The following is an 18178-nucleotide window of genomic DNA, read 5'->3' as shown; positions in this document are numbered from 1 at the left end:
GCCATACGGCCTCCCAAGTCTGCTCCGCCATTCAATAAGATCATGCCTCATCTGATCATGGACTCAGCTCCACTTCCCCGCCTGTTCCCCACACCCCCTATCCCCTTATTGTTTAAGAAACTGTCTATTTCTGTCTTAAATTTATTCAATGTCCCAGCTTCCACAGCTCTCTGAGGCAGCGAATTCCACGGATTTACAACTCGGAGAAAAAATTTCTCCTCATCTCTGTTTTAAATGGGCGGCCCCTTATTCTAAGATCGTGTCCTCTAGTTCTAGTCTCCCCCATCAGTGGAAACATCCTCTCTGCATCCACCTTGTCAAGCCCCCTGATAATTTCACCCCTCATTCTTATGAATTCCAATGAGTAGAGGCCCAACCTACTCAACCTTTCCTCATAAGTCAACCCCCTCATCTCCGGAATCAACCTAGTGAACCTTCTCTGAACTGCCTCCAAAGCAAGTATATCCTTTCATAAATATGGAAACCAAAACTGCACGCAGTATTCCAGGTGTGGCCTCACCAATACCTTATATAGCTGTAGTAAGACTTCCCTGCTTTTATACTCCATCCCCTTTGCAATAAAGGCCAAAATACCATTGGCCTTCCTGATCACTTGCTGTACCCTGCATACTATCCTTTTGTGTTTCATGCACAAGTACCCCCAGGGCCCGCTGTACTGCGGCACTTCGCAATCTTTCTCCATTTAAATAATAACTTGCTCGTTGATTTTTTTTCTGCCAAAGTGCATGACCTCACACTTTCCAATATTATACACCCATCTGCCAAATTTTTGCCCACTTGCTTAGCCTGTCTATGTCCTTTTGCAGATTTTTTTGTGTCCTCCTCACACTGCTTTTCCTCCTATCTTTGTATCGTCAGCAAACTTGGCTACGTTACAATCGGTCCCTTATTCCAAGTCGTTAATATAGATTGTAAATGGTTGGGGGTCCCAGCACTGATCCCTGCGGCACCCCACTAGTTACTGGTTGCCAACCAGAAAATGAACCATTTATCCCGACTCTCTGTTCTCTGTTAGCCAATCCTCTATCCATGCTAATATATTACCCCCAATCCCGTGAACTTTTATCTTGTGCAGTAACCTTATATGTGGCACCTTGTCAAATGCCTTCTGGAAGTCCAAATACATCACATCCACTGGTTCCCCTTTATCCACTCTGTTCGTTACATCCTCAAAGAACTTCAGCAAATTTGTCAAACATGACTTCCCCTTCATAAATCCATGCTGACTCTGCCTGACCGAATTCTGCTTTTCCAAATGTCCTGCTACTGCTTCTTTAATAATGGGCTCCAACATTTTTCCAACCACAGATGTTAGGCTAACTGGTCTATAGTTTCCTGTTTTTTGTCTGCCTCCTTTTTTAAATAGGGGCGTTATATTTGGAGTTTTCCAATCTGCTGGGACCTCCCCAGAATCCAGGGAACTTTAGTAAATTACAACCAATGCATCCACTATCCCTGCCTCTACTTCTCACGACCCTAGGATGTAAGCCATCAGGTCCAGGGGATTTATCTGCCTTTAGTCCCATTATCTTACTGAGTACCACCTCCTTCGTGATTTAGGACTCCTGAGGTCAATCGTAACATCACTACTGCTATCCTCTCTTAAGATGGATTTTTAAAAAATAACTACATGTACACTAACAATTTTATTTCTTTCTTTTTAGGGCAAAATATCATAAATTAAAATATGGCACAGAGTTGAATCAAGGTGACTTAAAGATGCCAACATTTGAATCAGGTAATAAATGCAGATTCAATATTTTTACGAAGCTTGTGTATTGATTTTTACAAGATGATTTTTATGGCGTGGTAGTTTCAGACTGCCTTTGACAGAGTTAATTTGAAGCTGCTTTGAAGATTTCCTTGCACTTTTATGTTGCAGTATCCGGTTTCCTAGCTATTAAGGGCCATGTTAAAGTTATTTTGAGATGTATTTGTCCTGGGACAGATAACATGAAATAAGTTGTGCTAGTTAAGCTTAAACTGTTCCAGATGCAATTGGAACAACATGAGGCCAGATTTTGCTGAAACAGTAACAGTATCTGAACGATGCTCGCCTTATTAATGCGCAAATTGGCCAGCAATTTGTGGCGAAGAAGAGATACACCATGAATTCCAACTTGTTGCAAGTTTCTGGCTAATTTGTGCTGCTCTGCTGTTAGCTTTGCGAAAATAGCATCTCGCGTAACCTCCCTGTGATTTTCATGAAGTTGTTGCATTTGCACATTGTTCATTAAACTCACTACAGAAAATTAAGTCTAAATAAGTGGCTTTTTAACAACGGGATAATTGTTAATGACTAATAAGAACATGAGAACAATAGGAGCAGGAGTAGGCCATACGGCCCCTCAAGCCTGCGCCGCCATTTAATACGATCATGGCTGATCCGATCATGGACTCGGGTCCACTTCCCTGCCCGCTCTCCATAACCCCTTATTTATCGTTTAAGAAACTGTCTATTTCTGTCTTAAATTTATTCAATGTCCCAGTTTTCACAGCTCTCTGAGGCAGCGAATTCCACAGATCCACAAACCTCAGAGAAGAAATTTCTCCTCATCTCAGTTTTAAATGGGCGGCCCCTTATTCTAAGATTATGCCCTTTAGTTCTCATCTCCCCCATCAGTGGAAACATCCTCTCTGCATCCACCCTGTCAAGCCCCCTCATAAATCTTATACGTTTCTATAAGATCACCTCTCATTCTTCTGAATTCCAATGAGTAGAGGCCCAACCTACTCAACCTTTCCTCATAAATCAACCCCCTCATCTCCAGAATCAACTTTGTGAACCTTCTCTGAACTGCCTCCAAAGCAAGTGTATCCTTTTGTAAATATGGAAACCAAAACTGCACACAGTATTCCAGGTGTGGCCTTACCAATAACCTGTACAACTGTAGCAAGACTTCCCTGCTTTTATACTCCATCCCCTTTGCAATAATGACCAAGATTCCATTGGCTTCCTGATCACTTGCTGTACCTGCATACTAACCTTTTGTGTTTCATGAACAAGTACCCCCAGGCACTTTGCAATCTTTCTCTATTTAAATAATAACTTGCTTTTTGATTTTTTTCTGCCAAAGTGCATGACCCCTCACTTTCCAACATTATACGCCATCTGCCAAAGTTTTGCCCACTCGCTTAGCCTGTCTATGTCCTTTTGCAGATTTTGTGTGTCCTCCTCACACATTGCTTTTCCTCCCATCTTTGTATCGTCAGCAAACTTGGCTACGTTACACTCGGTCCCTTCTTCCAAGTCGTTAATATAGATTGTAAATAGTTTGGGTCCCAGCACTGATCCCTGCGGCACCCCACTTGTTACTGATTGCCAACCTGAGAATGAACCATTTATCCCTGCTCTCTGTTTTCTGTTCATTACCTCTATCCCTCTATCCATGCTAATATATTACCCCCAACCCCGTGAACTTTTACCTTGTGCAGTAACCTTTTATGTGGCACCTTGTCAAATGCCTTCTGGAAGTCCAAATACACCACATCCACTGGTTCCCCTTTATCTACTCTGTTCGTTACATCCTCAAAGAATTATAGCACATTTTTCAAACATGACTCTCTCTTGCCCATAAAGTAAACAATTGTAAGTGTGGACTCTCTAATTTAGGAGATTTTAAAAATGTAATTTAAATATTTTAAATTTTTTTCTTTTCCTTTCTGTCTCTTTTCCCTCTATCTTACTCCAGTATTTCGTTCCTTCTCTTTATTTACTTTTCTGTACCTGATTGAATTCGCCCTCTCTCTTCTCCATCCTTCAATCTCATTGGTTAATTAGGCACACCGTTTGTCCTGTTGTTCACCAAAGTTCCAGATACCCTGTTGCCCTCACCAGCCGTTATCAGCTCGCACGTCCAGCAACTTGGTGGGCAAAAAATGTTAAAACCTAAATGTGCAATTGTAAGTCTGACTAACAGAGCCTGCCATGAGATGCCCCACCCCAGCAAAATATGACTCATGGTCTCTAATGTAGTCACAGAAAAGTTTCACAACTGATTAAATTATTTGCTGTCCAAACTTCTAATTAAGACTACATACAATATTTGGATAACTTTTACTGGTGCATTTTAAAGTGAATAATTCTCTATTGAATTTCCACATAGTTCTCTTAACATGTGTCTCTCTTCAGACCAGTAACAGGTAATGATTGAGAAACTTAGTAATTGTGCAGGTATCTCTCTCTTTATAACCATCACAGTATATGCTTCAGGACCATGTTTAATGTATGCCTTACCCAAATGATTATATTGTAATCTAATTTTTGTCAGTATTTACCCTCTGACTTTTTTGAGGGTGGGCTGAGTAAGTGTAGTGCTCATAGAGGTAGGTTATCATCTTCACTGCCTGGGTGGTAATCTGCCGGAGCATATTGTCCACCCATTGCAGAATCTGTCTGATTTTCATTCCATTGATTTCAGATGGTGAAGTTGAAAATTTACCGCTTAGCCTTGTGAAACTGATAATGAATCGTGAATGACTATTACTATAGAGGTTTTCTGTTCATATAGACTAAGTTGCTTTTGAAAAGGCGTGCTGAGAGCTGTTTGTCAATTCACATGTGAGCACTAACATAGCTAGAATTATAATAAAAACACAAAATGCTGGAAACTCAGCGGGTCAGGCAGCATCTGTGGAGAGGAAAACAAAGTTAACATTTCAGGTCGATTACACATTGTCAGAACTGGCGAATGTTCGATCAGATTCTTGAGAAGCACTGAAAGGCGGAGGGGAAGAAAGAACAAAAGGGAAGATCTGTGATAAGGTGGAAGACAGGAGAGATTAGAGAGACTGATGGGCCGAATTAAAATGGTAATCGCAGAAGTTAGAAAAAGGTTAGTCTAGATAGGGTGTGAATGGCAGAATAATGATCAGCTGCCATTGGAGACAGAGGCCCAAGATCAGGAGGGGTGGGTGGAAAGGGAGCGAAAAATGGGCCGAGGTTATCTGAAATTGTTGAACTTGATGTTGAATCCAGAAGGCTGTAAAGTGCCTAAAGGAAAGATGAGGTGCCGTTCCTCGAGCTTGCGTTGAGCTTCATTGGAACAGTGTTGGAGTCGAGGATGGAGATATGGGAGTGGAGCGGGAATTAAAGTGACAGGCGACCAGAAGCTCAGGGTCACACTTACGGACTGAATGGAGGTGCTCCACAAAGCGGTCACCCAATCTGCTTTTGGTCTCCCCAATATAAAGGAGACCACATCGTGAGCAGCGAATACAGTATACCAAATTGAAAGAAGTACAAGTAAATCACTGTTTCACCTGGAAGGAGTATTTGGGGCCCTGGATAGTGGGAAGGGAGTGGGTAAAAGGGCAGATGTTGCATCTCCTGTGCTTGCACGGAAAGGTGGCGTGGGAAAGGGTGCTGGGGGTGACTGCGAAATGGACCAGGATGTTGCGGAGGGAGTGATTCCTTCAGAATGCTGGGAGGAGAGGGGAAGATGTGATTGGTGGTGGGATCACGCTGGATGTGGCGGAAATGGTGGAGGATGATCCATTCAACATGGAGACTGGTGGGGTGAAAGATGAGGACAAGTGAGGAACCCTGTCGTGGTGGTGAGAGCAGAGGTGCGGGAACTAGAACGAACACGGTCGGGGCCATGGTAACCACAGCGGAGGGGAATCCTCTTGAGGAAACAGGAAGACATGTCAGAGGTACTAGTGTGAAAGGTGGCGTCGTCAGAGCAAATGAGTCGGAGATGGAGAAACTGGGAGAATGGAATGGAGTCCTTACAGGATGTTGGGTGGGACGAAGTGTAGTCCAGGTAGCTGTGGGAGTCAGTGGGCTTATGGTGGATACTGGTCGATAACCTAAGCCCAGAAATGGAGACGGAGAAGTCGATGAAGGGAAGGGTTGGAGATGGACCATGTGAAGGTGAGGGAAGGGTGGAAAATGGATGCAAAGTGAATGACATTTTCAAATTCAGGGTGAGAGCAGGAACTGGCATTGGCATCAATGTACCGAAAAAGAGGTGAGGAAGAGGACCTGAGTAGGACTGGAACAAAGAATATTCCACATATCCCACGAAAAGGCAGGCATAGCTAGGACCCATGCGGGTTCCCTTAGCAACACCTTTAATTTGGAGGAAGTGAGTGGAGTTAAAGGAGAAGTTGTTCAATGTGAGAACAAGTTCAGCCAGGCGGCTAAGGGTGGTGGTGGATGGGGGGACTGGTTGGGCTTCTGCTTGAGGAAGAAGCAGAGCGTCTTCAGGCCATCCTGATGGGGGATGGAAGTGTGGAGGGATTGGACGTCCATGGTGAAAAGGAGATGGTTGAGGCCAGGAAACTGGAAACTTGTTAAAGTGACGGAGGGCGTCGGAGGAATCGCGGATGTAGGTGGGTAGACAGTGGACAAGGGGAGAAAAAATAGTCGAAATAGGAAGAAATAAGTTCTGTAGGGCAAGAACAGGCTGAAACGATGGGTCTAACGGGGCAGTCCTGTTTGTGGATCTTGGGAAGGAAGTAGAAGTGGGCTATGTGAGGTTGGAGAACTCTGAGGTTGGTGGCTGTGGAGGGAAGATCTCCAGAGGAGATGAGGTCAGTGGCAGTCTGGGAAATGATGGCTTGATGTTCAGTGGCGGGGTCATGGTTCAGGAAGAGGTGTCAGAGATTTGGTGATCAGCCTCTGCAAGGTAGAGGTCGGTTCGCCAAATAACAACAATGCCACCCTTGTCAGCAGGTTTAATTACAAAGTTGGGGTTGGATCTGAGCGAGCGGAGTGCTGCAAGTTCAGAGCGAGGTAGGTTGGAGTGAGTGAGGGGAGCAGGGAAGTTTGCAGTGAAGAAGTCTAGAGAGGGTAAGAAGCCAGGTGGCGCGAGAATTCTGAAAACAGGAGAAAGGGTCAGCTGTGCGGGGGAAGACTCCTTGCCGAAGAAATGGGCATGGAGGTGAAGGTGACGGAAAAAGAGCTCAGCATTGTGCCGAGCTCAAAATTCATTGAGGTGGGGGCATAAGGGATGAAGCTCAGGCCTTTGCTGAGGACTGATCGCTCGGGGGAAGGTCAGAGGGGATGATGAAAACACGGCAAGAGGTGAGATTGAAAGAAGGGATGGGATCAGAGGGAAGTGTAGGGGAAGAAGGTACCGGAGGGGCATTGATGTTCAAGAGTTGTTGAAGTTTACGATCCTTGAGACACCTGAAAGGAAGGAAAAAAGTTTTGGGGTAAAGCGCCGGATGAGGCGAAGAATGAAATGGAACTGTGGACCAAGACAGCTTAGAGATAGCGAGTCGGTGCTGCTGAAGAGAGAGATAGAGAGTGCATGTGGCGGCGTTGAGTGTGGATCCCAGGATGCGGCTATAGCAGCGGTTTGAGGAACGTTGAATATCTCGGAGATATATGTAATCCCGGGTGGACATATGTAAACATGAAGGGTGGAATTTCAGTTGGAATCCACGTGGATTAAGTCAGAGGCAGAGCTCGAATTATAGTTGATCCTATTGGCCCAAACTTCTTACTAAGTATTTCCTTGCATCCAGTCCTATCTCTATATCATGGCACTGTTGCCTAACATACCAGCACTACTTAAAGGCGATATGTACCATAATTAACATTTCTCATGATTTAAGAGAGATGTATTTCCTCTACAAACTGATATGTCTGTATAAACCGACATGTTAAGCTGTGTTACTTGTTAGCCTTGTTTTAAAATGGTAATGAGTTATGAACAGCACAGACCTTTGGTAGTCCTCCATTTTCCTTGCTGGACAAGAAAGCTGCTGAGATCCTGTGTACAATCTAATCGTTCCAGATGGGTGGGGGAAGGTTTCCATCAATGGCACCTGGGAAAGTATATGAAAAAGCTGATGTTTTTGAAAGTGGACTACATAAAATAGGATAGAATGTACTGCACAGAAACGGGCCATTTGGCCCAATTGGTCTGTGCTTATGTTTAAGCTCCACACGATCCTCCGCATACCCTAGTTCATCTAACTCTTATCAGCATATCCTTCTATTTATTTCTCCCTCTAGCTTCCCCTTTCATGAATCTCATCATAGGCAGTCCCTCGAAATCGAGGAAGACTTGCTTCCACTCCTAAAGTGAGTTCTTTGGTGGCTGAACAGTCCAACACGAGAGCCACAGACCCTGTCACAGGTGGGACAGATATTCGTCGGGGGAAGGTTGGAGTGACACTGATTTACCATACGCTCCTTCCGCTGCCTGCGCCTCACCTCTTCACACTCGCAGTGTTAAGATTCAAAGAGCTCAACGCCCTCCCGGATGCACTTTCTCCACCTAGGGCGGTCTTCGGCCAGGGTCTCCCAGGTGTCAGTGGTGATGTCGCACTTCACCAGGGAGGCTTTGATGGTGTCCTTATACCGTTTCCGCTGCCCACCTTTGGCTCGTTTGCCATGAAGGAGCTCCGCATATAGCAGTTGTTTAGGCAGTTTCGTGTCTGGCATGCGAACTAAATGGCCTGCCCAACGAAGCTGATCTAGCGTGGTCAGTGCTTCAATGCTGGGGATGTTAGCCTGGGCGAGGACACTGATGTTGGTGTATCTGTCCTCTCGGGGATTTGCAGGATCTTGCGGAGACATCGTTGGTGATATATCTCCAGCAACTTGATGTGTCTTCTGTAAGTCGTCCATGTCTCTGACCCATATAGGAGGGCAGGAATTACTGTAGCCCTGTAGACCATGAGCTTGGTGGTAGGTTTGAGGGCTTGGTCTTCGAACACTCCTTTCCTCAGGTGGCCGAAGACTGCACTGGCGCACTGGAGGCAGTGTTGAATCTCCGCATCAATATCTGCCTTTGTTGACAAGAGGCTCCCGAGTAATGGGAAGTGGTCCACGTTGTCGAGAGCCGCGCCATGAATCTTGATGACTGGGAGGCAGTGCTGTGCGATGAGGACAGGTTGGTGTAGGACCTTTGTCTTACGGATGTTAAGCGTAAGGCCCATGCTTTCAAATGCCTCGGTGACTACATTGACTATATCCTGGAGTTCAGTCTCCGAATGTGCGCAGACGCAGGTGTCGTCCGCGTACTGCAGTTCAACGGCAGAGGTTTGGGTGGTCTTGGACCTGGCCTGGAGGCGGCGTAGGTTAAACAGCTTCCCACCGCTTCTGTAGTTTAGTTCCACTCCGGCAGGGAGCTTGTTGACAGTGAGGTGGAGCATGGCAGTGAGGAAGATTGAAAAGAGGGTTGGGGCGATGACGCAGCCCTGTTTGACCCCGGTCCGGACGTGGAATGGGTCTGTAATGGAACCGCTGGTAAGGATCACAGCCTGTATGTCGTCGTGGAGCAGGCGAAGGACGTTGACAAACTTTTGGGGGCACCCAAAATGGAGGACGCTCCATAAGCCCTCACGGTCGACCGTGTCAAAGGTCGAAAAAGGCCATGTATAAGGGCTGGCGCTGCTCCCTGCATTTTTCCTGCAGTTGTCATGTCCGTTGTTCCCCGTAGGGGACGAAATCCGCACTGTGACTCCGGGAGGAGCTCCTCGGCCACACGGAGAAGACATAATACAGCTCAAGAATAACAAGGCTACGGGTGCGGATGGAATTCCTGCTGAGGCACTAAAATATGGCGGAGAGGCGCTGTTGGAGCGGGCACATGACCTCGTCTCTCTCAATTTGGAGGGAGGAGAGCATGCCGGGGAATCTCAGAGGTGCCGTGATCGTGTCCATTTTTAAAAAGGGAAACAAATCCGACTGTGGCAACTACAGGGAAATCTCCCTACTATCAACCACTGGGAAGGTTGTCGCTAGAGTCCTCCTCAACCGTCTTCATGAATCTATGCTATTTGCATCAACTGCTCCACGTGGACTGGGGCTGATAGTAAGCATTGCTACAATTCTTTATTAAAAATACCATGAGTAGATTTATAACATAAGGGCACCACTATGCCATATTATCAGTATCACAAGAGGAGGCCATTCGCCCACCGTGCCTGAGCCAGCTCTTTGGTAGAGCTATCCAATTAATCACATTCCCCTGCTCTTTCCCCGTAGCACTGTAATTTTTTTCCTTTCACGTATTTATCCAATTCTCTTTTGAAGGTTACAATTGAATCTGCTTCCAGCACCCTATTGGGCAGTGCATTCCAGATCACCACAACTCAGAGTATAAAAATGTTTCCGCATGTTGCCTTTGGTTCTTTTGCCAATCACCGTATATCTGTATCCTCTGGTTACCAACCCTTCTGCTACTGGAAACCGTTTAATCCTTATTTACTCCATCAAAACTATTCATAATTTTAAACACCTTTATCAAATCTGCTCTTAACTTCTGCCCCTATTTTCTTAGGCGGCAGCCATCCTCATTTGCAACATTTAATCACTCCTGCCTTCCACCCTATCACAGACTGTCCCTTTTGTTCTTTCCTCCCCTCCCCCCTTTCCCTGCCTCTGCACTTGCTTTAAAATCTATTATATCTCTAACTTTTCGAGATCAGACCTGAAACCTTAACTATTTCTCTCTCCACGAATGCTGCCTGACCTGCTGAGTGTTTCCAGCATTTTCTGTTTTTGCTCCTCTTAACCTTCTTTGCTCTAAGGAGAACAGCCCCAACTTCTCCAGTATCTCCACATAACTGAAGTCCTGCATCCCCGGCATCATTTTAGTAAATCTCATCTCTTCACCTTCTCCAAGGCCTTTGACATCCTTCCTGAAGTGTGGTGCCCGGAATTGAATACAATACTCCTGCAGAGGCCTAAGCAGTGTTCTAGAAAGGTTTAGCATAACCTTGCTTTTGTACTCTATTCCTGTAATAATAAAGCCAAGGCTCCCAAATACTTTTTTAACAGCCTTCTCAACTTATCATGCCACCTTCAAAGATTTGCGTGCGTACACTCCCAGGTCTCTCTTTCCCAGCAATTCCTTTAAAATTGTATAGGTACGACCTCCCAATGCCAGAAACCTCGGGACCGAGGCCATTCGGGATTTGGGGTATTTCCGGATTTCAGAGACTAAATCCAACGTCCCGAATCCGGAAACCTATTTGGCTCAGTGGTGATCCGTAGTTAGTAAGAAAAAAAACACCCGGGAAAAACCTGTGTTGCAGCCCTTGGGACGGCGGTTGGTATGAAGACCTGCAAAAAAGATAAGTTAAAGTTTATAATTTTTAATTCTTTTGCAGCGATTCAATAGTTAAGTGTCTAGTGACTGTTTTGTGATCTTTTATTTTTTGTTTTTTGCAATTTTTTTTGGTGTGTGTGTGTCTGTGCATGTGTGTGGAGGTGGGGAGGGGATTATTTATTGTTGTGAAAAAAATGTCCGGATTTCAGAACATTTTTACGGATTTCGGACAACCCCCCCTGCGCGATGTCCGGATTTCGGAACATTCCAGATTTGTGAGGTTATACCTGTACCATTTAGTTCATATTGCTCTCCTCATTCTTCCTACTAAAATGTATCACTTCATTCTTCTTTGCATTAAGTTTCATCTACCATCAGCCATGTGGCTTGCCATTTTGTCAGTCTGTCTTATGTCCTCCTGAAGTCTGTTGGACGGCTCCCTCAGCACCCGTGCATGCACTCACTGACTGACGGACGCTCCCAGCCGATCGCCGAACACACTGACTCATCAGCCATTGCAACCGATCGAAGCTTTAAAAAAAAATAAACTCTCCTCTCCTGCAGGCCCAACTAATGCCGAACCACGGATGTTTCCGGATGAAAGAGTCCCGACTAGGGAGGTACAACCTGTACTACCCTTATCAACCCTCTCCATTAATTCATCAAAAAAACTCGATCAAGTTACTCAAACACAATTTGCCTTTAACAAATCCGTGCTGACTTTCATTTATTAGGCTATGCTTTTCCAAATGTCAATTAATTTTGTCCCGGATTATTGTCTCTCAAAGTCTCCCCACTACCAATGTTAGACTGACTGGCCTGCAAGACCGGATTTATCCATCTTCCCTTTTTTAAACTGGGGTATAACATTTGCAATCCTCCAATCCTCACCTCTAATTACTGGTCTATACAAATACATTAGCCTCAAGAAACAGCAGTAGTAGCTGTGGAATTGGTGATGCTGATATATGAAATTTTGAATTATATAGTCGTGTAGTTGCTTTGTTTTAGAAGCAAAGGTAATAGAATAAGATATTTTACAAGCTCTTTCCCCCTCCCCACTTCAAATTAAGTCTGATGATATTGTTTAATTTTCTTTTAGTTACTTAAAGTAAATTGCTATTCAAATTGGTCTTAATGAAAATCTAAATAGTTTATTTGATCAGTAAAATCTAGTGACAATAATCTCCTGAAGACACCCTCTTTGTATTAGTTTATTTCCAATGCCACATCAGCCATGCAACATAAATACTAAATAGTGCATTATCTGTGTAAAGGGGGGTTCTTATTTGTAAATTACTCTTCAAATCAATTAAGGCTATAAACATCGAAAATCGGGTATCCCAGATTTATTAAGTATACAGTACATGAATCATAGTACTTAACTATACTCTTAACAGGCAGTACTTACAACAAAAAAATCCTGCTGATTTAGTTGAGGAACTCAAACGTGCTTCAGTTCTGAGCTCGGTGTGTTAGACCTTTACGAATCCAAATACTCATTCCAAACAGCCAATTTTTGTACAATTCTCTTATTTCCCCCCCATGTGACAATCCACACTATTCTGTATTACATAATTATATAATTGTTAAAATACAACTCGATGTAAGGAGAATTTAACTTCAGTTTTTCTTCTGTAACAAGCTTCCTTACTTTGTTATCTTGTTGACCATTTCACCCTTGCTATTCTACCAAGTGGAAGTTTAATTATGTCAGTCTTCGATTCAGTACCATTCCGTACCAGTCAATATCATGCTTCTACCAAAACTTCAATTAAAAAACCAAGTGGTGCTTTAAATTGTCTTAAACTTCTTTGCTTAACAGGCAAAGTTTAAAGGTTAACATTACTACACTATAAAGATAGATCAATAGCAGTATAATATTAATAGACTTCAGGAAAGTCTGACTAATCCTTTCATTACAGTCAGAAGCAGCCAAAGAAATATGGTTGGCAGTTGATCGTACTCCTGCCTGCATGTGTATAGGTAACAAAATAGTTTTGCTACTTGCTGGTCTGAATAATTATTTTCCTAATTAATGACACTAACAAACTAGTCAGAGCAGTCACATTAAAATGTATAACTTTTTAATCTTTTTATGAATAGCCCTGCAGTATCAATAGATAGCAGTGAGGATGTGAGATGGCACAGTAGAACCATTTTAGGAAGGGGCTTGCCCCTTATGAATCATAAGGATTCATATGAACCTTAAGGATTACACTTGTTTGATCATTATGGCCTTTTTAAAAAAAAAAAATCAGAATTTGTAAACATTGTTTTATCTTTTGAAGAAGCATCTTGGTTGCAGTTGGCAGTTAATCTATAAATATTGACACATGTTTGAAAGATTTTTTTTCACCTTTATCCCTGTGGATTTAAGGAGTACTGATGGGTGTGCAGATGTACATTTTGAAGATAACTTCTCACACTGGTATTAGAGACTTGTTTTGTGAAGGCAATTATCTGCTAGAAGTGTTAAAAATTAATTTTCTCCCTCAAACCAGTCTGAGTTGTGCTTTTATTTTTTTTAGCATTTTATATACTTTTATCTATAAAATAAAATTTTTGAGGTGTGGTTTTTTTTGTGTCACCGAGGATTGATGCTTTTACCTGAAGCTGTAGGGGATGCTTATGATGCTGAGCTCAGACTTACTTCAGTCATTCACGTCCAAAAGCATGATTCAAGGTGTTTGAAAAAGCTTATTTAAAATTACTATTTCCCATTCTGTGCTGTTCTTCAGATTAATGCATTGAAGAAAAGATTGTAAGGACTACTTCCTGTGCAAACTTAAAAAAAAATCACGACATTTTCCTTTTTAAGAGAAAAATGGTTTATGTAGCCTCTTTTCAAGATTCATGGAAAGCTGCCATTTCAGGTCTTTGCTCCATTTCTAAGCTCGGTCTGGTGAAAAGTGTCATGAAGATGGGTCTTCAGGGGTTTGCATTATTTCAAAGGGAGCTGACACTCTGTACCAGCTTGGATGACAGATTTAGATTTGCCTGACATTTGAAAAGACGCTACTGCCTCAGTAGTAGCCATCTGTTTTTGATTTTGCCTGGCATGGGTATCTTCAAACTCGGGGCACTCTAACTTAAGTTCATGGAGCAACTTGAAGGGAAATGGATACTCAAATGGAAAGTCTTCAGTAGCCCCAAATAGACAAAAAAAAAATGGTGATTTCTCCCAAAAGAGAAGCAATATTGACCTAGAAATTGCAATTGGAGGAGTACACCTCTGACTTGCGAAACAATTATGAAAATACCTGCTGGCGCCCAGGCTGTGAAAAGTTGCGCATGCGGAAATCTGGAACTTGCGGGGCATTTCAAAGGAATTACGAAGGCGTTCTGAGAGTACGCTGTCACAGACACAGCAATTTCAGGGCCAGAATGGTTTAAATTTTCTGGTTAAATTGATGGGGAATGGTTAAAATATTTAGCCCATTGTAATGGATTTTTTTTTCCTAAAAGAGAGAAATGGGAACACATTTTATATAGCATCTCCCTGCAGTCATTCATTTTCTATACCGTACTAAGTTCTGTTTTTAAATCTCCCTTAAGAAAAGAGAGTAAGTGAATTGTGTGAAGATTTGTCACTTGATACTTAGAGGGGATTACGTTGGTAGATTGGTGCTCTCGGTGCTCTGTGCATATGTTGGGAACTCCACACCGTATGAGTCAGGATGATTTGACATTCGCCGGGGTTTGTTGGATCAGAAGAATATTGAGTTTTCTGACTATATGGTGATAAGCGAAGCAAGGTTGAATTATTGAATCTTGTGGAACACTGGAAGTGGATTTTTAGTTTGTGGCTTCATTCTGATTTTCTTGGAGGTGGTCGGGGGGGCGGGGGTGGTTTGGAGTTCTCACCAGCATGTAGGCCCATCAGGCATAGGATCAAATCTACAGGAATTTTGAGGCTCGTAATGCTCGTAATCCTCAAGAAATGCTGTGCAGAACAGTTAAATGTGGGGCAGGTCTACAATGTTTGCTTTAGTGTACCCATCTGGCCTCCGACTGCTTTTCTTGATGGGATCTTGCTATTCTAATATTCTAGTAATGTATGTTTGCTTTTCCAGAAGAAACCAAAGACACAGAGGTGCCACCTGTACCTCAGAACAGTCAGTTGACTTGGAAACAAGGCAGACAGTTGCTCAGACAGTGAGTACTATGAAATCTATTTGCTCTTATCTGGTGTAAGAATTTTAAATAGACAAATTTATGTATTTTAAATTTTTATTGGTTAATTTTCAAAGAAATTACTTTATTTTACCAACTGGTCAGTCATGATTTTATGGTCTATTTTACACTCTTACACACTTAAATTAATAACTGCAAATTATATTTTCATAAAGCAACTCAACATTTATTACTAGTAACAATTTTGGATTAGTGTAAGGAATATGAAATATTCTGTTGCACCTAAATTGTAATTGCCCAATTAATTGTCAATAGTACTTATACAGCTTTTGCTAAATCTTGTTGATAGCAACAAAGACTATTACTCACTGACTTCAAGTATGGGATAACTTTCCACCCCCATTTTAAAGAATACTGTAAACTGTTTCATATCTGTTGGTTTTTGGCAAAATTCATTATTAAAAATTTATAGATGTAGCAGAAAATGTAAAATGCTTTGTTATGAAACCTGAAAATAGAATATGCGCTTAATCAAATGCATGAGTTGGAATCAGAAACGAAGATATTTTAATTTAAAATTTTACAGGTATTTACAAGAAGTTGGCTACACAGACACAATTCTAGACGTGCGATCACAGAGAGTGCGGTCGTTATTAGGCCTTTCTGGCTCTGAGCAGAATGGGTCAGTAGAGACAAAAAATTTGGAACAGATTCTTAATGGAGGAGACTCACCATCTAAACAAAAAGGGCAAGAAGTTAAAAGGTAAGCGACTAAAATGTTAATGATTTCCTTATCTCTAGAATTAATGTACCGCACTTGGATGATTACCACTCTTATTAGGTATTTTCCTGGACGGAGTTTGGGATGGAAATAAAGTGCTTCATTTGGCAGGAAGGGAAAATACTGCCATCAAATTTGTAGTGTTTGAATTACATCTTTTATTTCCCAGTATTGTATTTGCACTGATGGTTTTGAGTTTGTGCACTATACTAGTCTCCCTTCTTAGCTACATCACGATGCATATAGCTGAATCCCATGGAAAGTGAGAAAACAGGGATTTAAAAAAAAATGTGAACAAAATGGTATAATTGTTGAATTCATTTACTAAAGAATCTGTTTATTACCATTGAATCAATTTTCCAAACTTATCTAGGTGTCGAATGGAACTGAGTTTTAGAGCATTAACACTCAGCCGTGGTATGAGAGCTATTGCAGGTTCATCGTTTGGGATGGGAAATAAATGCTGGCCTTGCCAGCAATGTTCCCTCTAATTTATTTTGGTCGCGCGGCACCTTTAACAGGCTGCGTGGCCCATTCAAAAATCCGTGCATGCGTGGTTTTTCCATTTACAATCCGGTGAGCCAGCTGTGCAGCCACACAGCTTAAAGGGAACATTGCTCGCCACATTCCATGAATGAATAAAAGTGCCCTTAGTTTCTGATCTGAGGCATGTTGAGTGGTTGCTGCAGTGCCTTCCTGTGGTGTATAACAAGGGGAAGGAAGAGTCATGCACAAGTTGTTTCTAGCACCTCTTGGTGGCTGGCCACATGACTACATTGGTGGTTCACCTGGCAGTCATCATCATCATAGGCCGTCCCTCGAATTGAGGATGACTTGCTTCCACGTCAAAAAGTTCACAAGTGTTTCAATGAAGGACCTAAGATTCCAGGTCCCAAACTAAATCTTGAAGGGTGGAAGATGCCTGTGTGTGGATTTTTTTTAACGTGAGATGGCCGTTGCACACCAGCCACCATATGGGCTTGACAGAACTAAGTCTTGGTCCAGTGGCAAGGATTAACCAAGACGACTGGAGACCAGCTCTCCTGCACGGACCTAGTGCGCACACATATCGCAGTGTGGGCTGGTCCGTGCTGCCCCTGGACCCTTGCCTCTTCTGGGTTCCGAACTCGCACCTCTCCTGGGTCCCGATCACATTCCTCTACAAACTCTCGCCGCTCCTTCGCCCAGACCTCGCGGCTCCTGCTGTACCTGCCCACGTTCCAATCACCAACCTGGGTCTTGGTGATGTCCCTCTTTGCATCTGTTGCTCTCCTGCTGCAGCACGTGCTGCTCCCTGGCAGTAGAGGCTTCAAGACTAATTGGACAGAACAGCAACAGCTTGCAATTATACTTTTAATGTAGAAAAACACCCCATTTCATAGGGGCATAATCAGATAAAAATGTTGAGACAAAGAAAGAGATATTAGATGGGTTGCCAAAAAGTTTGGTGACAGGGGTGGTGCCCTTAAAAGGAGGAGAGGCTGAGGGGTTTTGGGTGGGAATTCAAGAGTGTGAAGCCAAAAGCACGGTTACCAATGGTGGGGTAAGGGAAGGATAAAACCGCAGAGGCAAATGAATTGGTGATTTCAATCTTAATGATAAAGTAGTCCATGTGCTCCTCACACTTGTAGGATGTGAGGGTGGAGAAAAAAAGGGGAAAAGACTTGCATTTTATATAGCGCCTTTCATGACCATCGGACATCCCAAAGCACACGTTTTTTTTTCGAAGTGTAGTCACTGTTGTACTATAGGAAATGCGGCAGCCAATTTGCCCACAGCAAGCTCCCTAAAAACAGCAATGTGATAATGACCAGATAATCTGTTTTAGATGTTGATTGAGGGATTAAAAATTAGTTTGGACACCCAGGGATAACTCCCCTGCTCTTATTCAAAATAGTGCCATGGGATCTTTTACGTCCACCTGAGAGAGCAGACGGGGCCTCGGTTTATCGTCTCATCCGAAAGACTGCACCTCTGATATAGTGCAGCACTCCCTCAGTACTGCACTGGAGTGTCAGTCTAGATTTTTGTGCTCAAGTCTCTGGAGGTGAGAATGCTACCACTGAGGCGCGGCTGACACTTTAAGGCAGGGGAGAGAGGTTTAAGGAGATAGTTGATAATGGAAAGAAGAAGTTTGCTCTCCGGGATGATCCTGGAGTAGTGAGAGTTTTTGGAGAAGAGAGTAAGACCTGATGGTGCTTCATGTGGTCCAGCCAGATTTGAT

At 43.1% G+C, this 18178-nt stretch overlaps 1 protein-coding gene across 4 annotated transcripts in view; it reads left to right on the top strand.

The window, feature by feature from the left end:
* The window catches only part of strn3 (striatin, calmodulin binding protein 3), a 231786-nt gene that overhangs the window by 114478 nt on the left and 99130 nt on the right, over positions 1-18178 (top strand). For all 4 annotated transcript variants that reach the window (XM_070879022.1, XM_070879025.1, XM_070879024.1 and 1 more), the window contains exons 3-5: positions 1686-1759; positions 15113-15194; positions 15760-15936. In XM_070879022.1, the coding sequence (XP_070735123.1) occupies positions 1686-1759; positions 15113-15194; positions 15760-15936 (333 nt within the window). The remainder of the gene's footprint in view (positions 1-1685; positions 1760-15112; positions 15195-15759; positions 15937-18178) is intronic.

The sequence above is a fragment of the Pristiophorus japonicus genome, chromosome 4 (assembly GCF_044704955.1).
Source record: "Pristiophorus japonicus isolate sPriJap1 chromosome 4, sPriJap1.hap1, whole genome shotgun sequence".
Classification (NCBI taxonomy): Eukaryota; Metazoa; Chordata; class Chondrichthyes; family Pristiophoridae; genus Pristiophorus; species Pristiophorus japonicus.
The sequence above is the reverse complement of the archived record's forward strand: the minus strand, read 5'-3'. Positions and strand labels throughout refer to the sequence as shown.